The sequence below is a fragment of the Heterodontus francisci genome, chromosome 29 (genome assembly GCF_036365525.1).
Source record: "Heterodontus francisci isolate sHetFra1 chromosome 29, sHetFra1.hap1, whole genome shotgun sequence".
In the NCBI taxonomy this organism is placed as follows: domain Eukaryota; kingdom Metazoa; phylum Chordata; class Chondrichthyes; order Heterodontiformes; family Heterodontidae; genus Heterodontus; species Heterodontus francisci.
In genome coordinates, this window is record NC_090399.1 from 40479182 (window position 1) to 40487904 (window position 8723).

Genomic DNA, 8723 nt, shown 5'->3' on the forward strand with positions numbered 1-8723 from the left:
AGGAATACCATTCCCCCCTCCCACCTCCCTTGATACCTGCAGAGTTGTATCCCCGGTATTGCCATCCCTCCTCCTACCTCCGTACACACGCCTGCAGAGTTGAGACCCAATCCGCAAGACTAACCTTCACAGGCTCTGAGCACTGCAACTTCTGTCCTGCCGGTTTTTATCAGTTAGGAATGGGATGGTACGTGAGAGACACCTGTTTACTGGAATTTGTGAAATTGTTGACAAAGAAGCAGCTGGATGCGGAATGGACCAGGATAAGCAACGTTTCGAATAATGAAATTGGGCTCCCATCGCCGAGCAGCGCGGGCGCCGTCCCGAGGCCTCACCACTGTTGCTAATATGAGCCCAGGCCTTCCCAGCATCGGGGACCATGGCTGGCTGATCCCAGAGGAATTTTCCAGGATCATTCCCACTGCCAGTGAGTCTAGGAGTCCATAGGGTCAGACGACAAACAATAGGAGGTGTGAATTCCACAAATGGTTAGGAGCTTTCCAAAGGTGTGAGATAATTCTGAGTCTGGGCCGAAATTGCAAAAGTCACCTGACCATCGGCAGCCATCATATGGAGGCTTTTTATGTCCATTGTGGTTCATTGAAACAGAAAATTCAGTTCCAGAAGATTCTAAATACAGTCCATGTTTAAAGTTATGAACAGGACATACCTTTACTGGGCATGGCAGTCTTGAAGTTTTACATTGAATTTATTCACCATTATTTGACAGTTTAGTTCCTCCACTCAGAGATCTCACTCCCTTCTTCATGCTCTGAATCCTCATCCACTGGGTCATTCTGACCCCGACTGTCCCACAACACACGGGACTTCCTTCCTTCTGAGCTCGGAGCTGTGCTGCAGAATTCCATTTACATTTCTGTCCATGTCAGTCTGATCCTCTCTGCTCCAAAGTCCAGTAAACACAAGCTCTCCTTAAACTCACAGTGGATGGGATCTTGTCCGAAAGACACCATGAGGCCGTTTCCCGGCCAGTTTCCCTCCACCATCTCCTGCTGGGATGTTCCGAGGGCCCCATTTGGAATTGAGTCATTTTTTTTCATTCACTCGCCATTCCCACTGGAATTCCTCTCTTCCTCATCGGCTCTGGTCTGGGAAAGAAAACCCTCATAGATTCCTGATCCTGATCCCTGCGCAGGGATCCTGTTGTAAAGTATAGGTGTGTGGACCTCAGGTGTAAACATTGAGATATTCCACACTCTAATGTTGTCACTATGGGAGCTGTATGCATCCTAGCTATGCTGCATTTGTGTAGGATACGTGGACCATTCTTTGTTCCAATCCTACTCAGCTCCCCTCCTTCACATATTTTTCCGATACTTTGATGACTGTGCTGGTGTCATTTCCTTCTTTTGCCTTGAACTGGAAAATTACATCAATTTTACTTCTAATTTCCATCTCTCCCTCGTCTTCACATGGTCCGTCTCTGACACTTCCCTTCCCTTCCTCGACTTCTCTACCTCCATGTCAGGAGATTTGCTGTCCACCAATATCGACTATAATCCCAACGACTCCCACAGCTACCTTGATTATACTTTCTCCCACCCGGCTTCCTGGAAAGACTGTTCCATTCTCCCATTTTGTGATTGCTTTGCTGAACTCCTCCATTCAGTCTGCAAGTGTGACCCTGAGCTTGTGGTCACTTGTCATTTTAATTCTACATGCCACTCCCACTCTGACCTCTCTCTCCTCCACCTCCTACACTCTTCCACTGATGTTCAATGAGGAACAGCACTGGATTGTTCAATTCAGCATTTCATTGCCTCTCAGACTCAACACTGAGATTAAAAACTTCTGATTATAACCGTCACTCCCACTTTCTGGGACGGCCTGTGCTGGTAATGGAGGATGGCTACACCAGAGTCACTGGGACTGGAGGGGGTGTGGGCTGGTGCTTGAGGTGGGGATCCCCTATTGGTACACAGCTGGCAGGCTGGTCCACACCCCTGGGGTCTACCCACCATTCCCCTATTTTTATCAGATTTACAGCAGTTTCAGTATTTTGTTTTTACTCCAATGTTTATTCCTGGATATTAACAGGGCTGAGTGACATAGGTGCGGAGCGGAGTTTCAGAGTTTTAACTCCACAGACTGCCTCTTTTATCCTTGACAGGTTCCCCACCTTGAAGTCAGACTGATTGACAGGCTTGGCTTCCAGTCGGGCAGGGTGGACTCTGGAGCAGGCCTCAGGACCAGGGCGGTCCAAATGCTGACCCTGGTGTTTTGGGGGAGATGCCTGATATCGAGGTGTGTCCAAACACCATCTCCAGAGGGGGAGAGAGTGGTGACATCTCCGATCACTGGTCTGTAGATCCTCAACCCCGGGGATGGGGTCTCCTATCCTGTAGTGTGGTCCGAGTCTGGGGAGGAGGAGAGGGAGGGGAGGGGGAGTGTCTGATCCTGAAGCCTGGGGAGGTGTCTCCTATCCTGGAGTTTGTTCCCAGTCAGGTTTGTGGGAGCAGTTTCGGGGAGTGTCTGATCCTGGGGATGGTGAGATCCGATCGGTGGGGTTGTGATCCGATCCCTGGGGGTAATGGGGTCTGATCCATTGGTGGGGGGGGGGGGGGGGTCCTATTGTTGGGGGTGCAGTCCGATCCTGTGGAGTGGTGAGATACAATCGTGGGGAAGGTGGGGTGCAGTCCCAGGTTGGGAAGAATGATCCTGAGGGAGCGGCCCAATCCCAGAGGGGGAATCTGTTCCAAAGCCAATCCCGGGTTTCTTTGTATGTCGTGTGGGGTGTAACGGGGAAACCCGGCCGAACAGTGTTGAACCTGTAAAACAGATTAAATCGGAGACTTCCAGTCTATTCAAATATTTAAATTACCAACCTGTCTCCTGGGAGCGATTGCCTGTTCATCCCCTTTCCTGACTTCATTAAACCTGGAAGTGGGCAGGTCAGAGGTCAGTTGGGGTCCGGGTTGAGACTTTTACATTTTAACCTCTGACCCGCCCCCAACTCCCCTGTTTTTGGTGCTAAAATCCTGTCCTTACTGTGAGAAACATAGCCCACTTGATAATAATTTACACCAAGTTAAACTCTGAAGAAGTAAGTTTATTTAACGTTCTTGCAAGATCGGGTGTCCTACAAGCAGGCACACCGATCAACATATTCAGTTCATGTTTATACAATACAAATCCATTTGTCCACGCCTTTATTTTACATTATTGGTTATAACGTATTATGACACTAACCTATCCTATGGTTGCTACAGTCTCCTCCTCTGTTTACTTCTCCCCCGACTCTAACTTTCTAGCCCCTAACTCTTGTTTTTGTTTTACCTTATTTGGCTCTCCATTGTGTGTTTTAACTTGCAGCTGTCAGCCTTTATCTTCGTGGGGCAGTTTCCTATTCACTACATCCTTTGTTCTAACTCTTGCTGTTGCTCTTTTATCTGCCTAAGCACAATTTTTCAGTGATGTACTGTCCCAAGGTCGTTACTTACATACCCTTATCAGTTCTCTTTTTCAGTGATGTACTGTCTCAAGGTCTCTACTTACATACCCTTATCAGTTCTCTTTTTCAGTGATGTACTGTCTCAAGGTCTCTACTTACATACCCTTATCAGTTCTCTTTTTCAGTGATGTACTGTCTCAAGGTCTCTACTTACATACCCTTATCAGTTCTCTTTTTCAGTGATGTACTGTCCCAAGGTCGTTACTTACATACCCTTATCAGTTCTCTTTTTCAGTGATTTCATTATGTTGTGTACAAATGACTTCTTGGTAACTTTCCACAAGCTGTAGAAACAACATTTCAGTATTTCTTATTCTCACATTACTGTCTGGGTCAGACATGGAGAATGTTTGATCAGTAATTTCCAGTCTCTTTGCCCTTCTCTTTCTTACAGTTAATTTACTGGCGATTGTGATCCTGTCCCGGGGAAAGTGCGGCCTCTCCACCTGCACCACTCGCTACCTGGTGGCCATGGCAACGGCGGATCTACTGGTCATTATCACTGAGGTCATACTGCTCAACATCAATTATTATTATTTCCCAGTGTCCTTCCTGAATATCACCCCTGTGTGTAGTGTTAACGCTGTCCTGATTCGTGCAGCAACAAACTGTTCTGTCTGGTTCACCGTCACTTTCACCTTTGATCGATTTGTGGCCATTTGTTGCCAGAAGCTGAAAGCAAAATATTGCACCGAGAAAACTGCGGCTGTGGTTCTGGTAACAACCTGCATTCTGCTCTGCTCAAAAAACATCCCCTTCTACTTTACATACGAACATGGAGAGATAATCGACAATGTACCATGGTTCTGTTATACAAAGTCAAGCTATTTTACTGAGCCCGGATGGGTGGGATTTGCCAGGTTTGATACAGTTTTAACCCCAGTGATCCCATTTGCTTTAATTCTGTTGCTCAACGCTCTGACAGTCAGACACATTTTAGTGGCCAGTCGAGTCCGTAAGGGACTGAGGGGTCAGAGCAAGGGAGAGAATCGCAGTGACCCAGAGATGGAGAGCAGAAGGAAGTCTGTGATTTTACTCTTCACCATATCCGGCAACTTCATACTTCTGTGGTTGGTGTACGTTTTATATTATTTTGGAATCGCAGATCACTTCGATTCTGATTTTGATTATATATTTAAAGAAGTCGGATGGATGCTGTCGAATTTAAGTTGCTGCACAAACACATTTATTTATGTGGTGACTCAGTCCAAGTTCAGAGAGCAGGTCAAGATCACGGTGAAATATCCGATTACATCAATTATTCAATAAATTAATAAACAAAACAACTGAGAGCAGCCCAGAGGCGGGTCCCAGTGTTTCCAGTCCATGAATGGAATATTTATCCTCAGACTTCCATCAACAGAATGACAGCAGGGATCACTGGGGATGTGAAATTACCCCCAGTGGTGGGAGTGGGGGGAGGGAGAGACTAACACCACCCCCTGCAGGGCAGGTGGGGAAACAGCAGTCACAGTCTCTCCTCCACCTCCACTGGTTCGATTCTCAGCTTCTCACGTCTGCTCAGAAAACAAAAATGTTCTTACAAAAGCCAAAATGCTGAAGATGCAGGAAATCTTCTCATGTGAATTAATTTTTTTCTGGGGACACTTTATTGAGTCTGTATCCCTTCCATTCCCCCGTCTGGTCACTGTCTTCTCTCTTTCTCCCTCTCTCTCCGAGTCAGCCGACGTTGTGTGCGGGGGTATTTCCATCAGGACAAGCCCAGCCGAGGGACTAGAATAGGGATTCAGGACCCGGGGTGAGCGAATGATGTCAGGCTGGCCTCCCTCCCCTCTCTCTCCCGACTCCCTCACATCCTCCAGCCTCCATCCCCCAGTCCCCCTCTATCTCACCCTCTACCTCCTCTTAATCTACTCAATCCATCTCTCATCCTCACCCACCACCCTCCTTCACCATCTCCCCATCCCAATCCCTGTCCCACTCACACTCTCACCCTCCAATTCCCTCTGCCTCCCTCCCTCATTCACCCCTCCCTCTCTGTCTGTCCATCCCTCCTCACTGTTATTGTCAGGAAAGTGTACAGGGAGCTCTCTTTTTGTTTTTATTTTGTTGTACCTGTGCTGGGAGTGTTTGATCAGAGATTGCACAGGGAGCTTCAATCTGTGTCTGACCTTTGTTTTATGTGTCGAGAGGGCCTTTATTCCCCTGGCCTCAGTTATCTGTATTTTAAATAACCAACTTTATTATAACAGGGAAAAATAAACAAAACTTAAATGACAACCCTATTATCCACATTGATAATGGTCTCCAGCCCCTGTGATGCTCATCAATCGGGGAAGGTCTCGAGTGATTTTATCAGTCTATTAAGAGCAACATATTTTAATTTTGTGAAGGTACCACATTGTAATCTCATGATTGAAGTCATAACATGTGGAATGAGGGGGGAAGCAGCAGAATGGATAACAAGTTGGCTAAGAAACATTCAACAGAGAGTAGAGGTTGAAGGAAGTTAGACTGGCAAAAGGTGGGAAGTGATGTTCCACAAAGATTGATGTTGGGTCACTGCCGGGCAAGATAAAGGAAAATCCTAATGCATTTTATAAGTCTATTAATGGCAAGAGGATAAGCAGGGAAAGAGTAGGGCCCATTAGAGACCAAAGTGGCAATCTGTGTGTGGAGCCTGAGGATAGAGGTGAGGTTTTAAATGACTAATTTGCATCTGCATTCACTATGGAGAAGGACGATGTAGGTGGAGAGATCAGGGAGGGGGATTGTGATATACTTTGACATATTAATATTGAAAGGAAGGAAGTATTAGCTGTTTTAGCGAGCTTAAAAGTGGATAAATCCCCAGGCCCAGATGAGATTTATCCCAGGCTGTTATGTGAGGCAAGGGAGGAGATAGCAGGGGCTCTGACACAAATTTTCAAATCCTCTCTGGTCTCAGGAGAGGTACCAGAGGACAGCAAATGTGGTACCATCATTCAAGAAGAACAGCAGGGATAAACCAGGTAATTACAGGCTGGTGAATCGATCATCAGTGGTTGGGAAACTATTGGAAAAAATTCCGAGGGACAGGATTAATCTCCACTTGGAGAGACAGGGATTAATCAGGAATAGTCAGCATGGCTTTGTCAGGGGGAGATCGTGTCTAACATACTTGATTGAAATTTTCGAGGAGGTAATTAGATGTGTAGATGAGGGTAAGGCAGCTGATGTAGTCTACATGGACTTCAGTGAGACTTTAGATATGGTCCTGCATGGGAGATTGGTTGAAAAGGTAAGAGCCCTTGGAATCCCGGGCAATTTGGCAAATTGGATCCAAAATTAGCTTAGTGACAGGAGGCAGAGGGTGATGGTCGAGGGTCGAGGGTTTCTGCGAGTGGAAACCTGTGATCAGTGTTGTTCCACAGGGATCGGTGCTGGGACCCTTGCTTTTTGTAGTGTACATGAATGATTTTAACATGAATATAGGAGGTATAATCAGTAAGTTTGCAGACGACAGGAAAATGGATGGTGTCGTAAATAGTGAGGAGGAAAGCCTTAGATTACAGGATGATGCAGATGGGCTGGTAAGATGAGTGGAGCAGTGGCAAAGGGTATTTAATACTGAGAAGTGTGAGGTTATGCAGTTTGGAAGGACTAACAAGGCAAGGGAATATACAATGGATGTCAGGACCCTAGGAAGTACAGAAGGTCAGAGGGACCTTGGTGTTCTTATCCACAGCTCATTGAAGGCAGCAACACAGATAGGTAAGGTGGTTAGGAAGGCATATGGGATACTTGCCTTTATTAGCCGAGGCATAGAATATAAGAGCAGGGAGGTTATGATGGAGCTGTATAAAATGCTAGTTAGGCCGCAGCTGGAGTACTGTGGACAGTTCTGGTCACCACACTATAGGACGGATGTGATTGCACTGGAGAAGGTGCAAAGGAGATTCACCAGGATGTTGCCTGGGCTGGAGCATTTCACGATGAAGAGAGACTGAGAAGGCTCGGGTTGTTTTCCTTAGAGCAGAGAAGGTTGAGGGGGGACATTTATTTATTTATTTTGAGATACAGCACTGAAACAGGCCCTTCAGCCCACCGAGTCTGTGCTGACCAACATCCACCCCTTTATACTAATCCTACATTAGCCCCATATTCTCTACCACATCCCCACCATTTTCCTACCACCTATCTACACTAGGGGCAATTTACAATGGCCAATTTACCTAATAACCTGCAAGTCTTTGGCTGGGGGAGGAAACCGGAGCACCCGGCGGAAACCCACACAGTCACAGGGAGAACTTGCAAACTCCTCACAGGCAGTACCCAGAACTGAACCCAGGTCGCTGGAGCTGTGAGGCTGCAGTGCTAACCACTGCGCCACTGTGCCACCCCATTTTTGAGGAATACAAAATTATGAGGGCCAATGATGACAAGAAATGTTTTCCCTTAGCGGAGGGGTCAATAACCGAGGGGCATAGATTTAAGGTAAGGGGCAGGAAGTTTGGAGGGGATTTGAGGAAAAATGTTTTCACCCAGAGGGTGGCTGGAATCTGGAACGCATTGTCTGTAGAGGTGGTAGAGGCAGGAACCCTCATAAAATTTAAGAAGTATTTGGATGAGCACTTGAAACGCCATAGCATACAAAGCTATAAGTGCTGGAAAATGGGATTAGAATAGTTTGATAGCCAGCACAGACACAATGGGCCAAAGGGCCTGTTTCTGTGCTGTATGACTCAATGACACTGTCAGAGAGTCAGTATTGAGGGAGTGCTGCACTGTCAGAAGGTCAGTACTGAGGGAGTGCTGCACTGTCGGAGGATCAGTTCTGAGGGAGTGTTGGGCTGTCAGAGGGTCAGTACTGAGGGAGTGCTGCACTGTTGGATGGTCAGTTCTGAGGGAGTGCTGCACTGTCAGAGGGTCAGTACTGAGGGAGTGCTGCACTGTTGGATGGTCAGTTCTGAGAGAGTGTTGCACTGTCAGAGGGTCAGTCCTAAGGGAGTGTTGCACTGTCAGAGGCTTCATACTGAGGGAGTGCTGCACTGTCAGAGGGTCAGTACTGAGGGAGTGTTGCACTGTCAGAGGGTCAGTACTGAGGGAGCACTGCACTGTCAGAGGGTCAGTACTGAGGGAGATTGCACTATATATTGGACATTGCACTCCATTTGTCCGCATGTTTCTCACACCTCACTGGAGTAGGTTTTTAACTGAACTCTGCTGTCAGTTGGAGGTACGTCACTGAATTTGCTCTCGTACATATTACTCACCAAAAACCTTCAACAACATATCCCAAACTCACGAC

At 46.9% G+C, this 8723-nt stretch overlaps 1 protein-coding gene across 1 annotated transcript; it reads left to right on the forward strand.

Moving 5' to 3' along the window:
- The first annotated feature begins 282 nt into the window (after positions 1 to 282).
- On the forward strand, positions 283 to 4741 carry LOC137345784 (probable G-protein coupled receptor 139). Its single transcript, XM_068009039.1, has 2 exons — positions 283 to 427; positions 3867 to 4741. The coding sequence occupies exons 1-2, from the start codon at positions 283 to 285 to the stop codon at positions 4739 to 4741; spliced, it is 1020 nt and encodes a 339-aa protein (XP_067865140.1).
- Positions 4742 to 8723: the final 3982 nt, after the last annotated feature.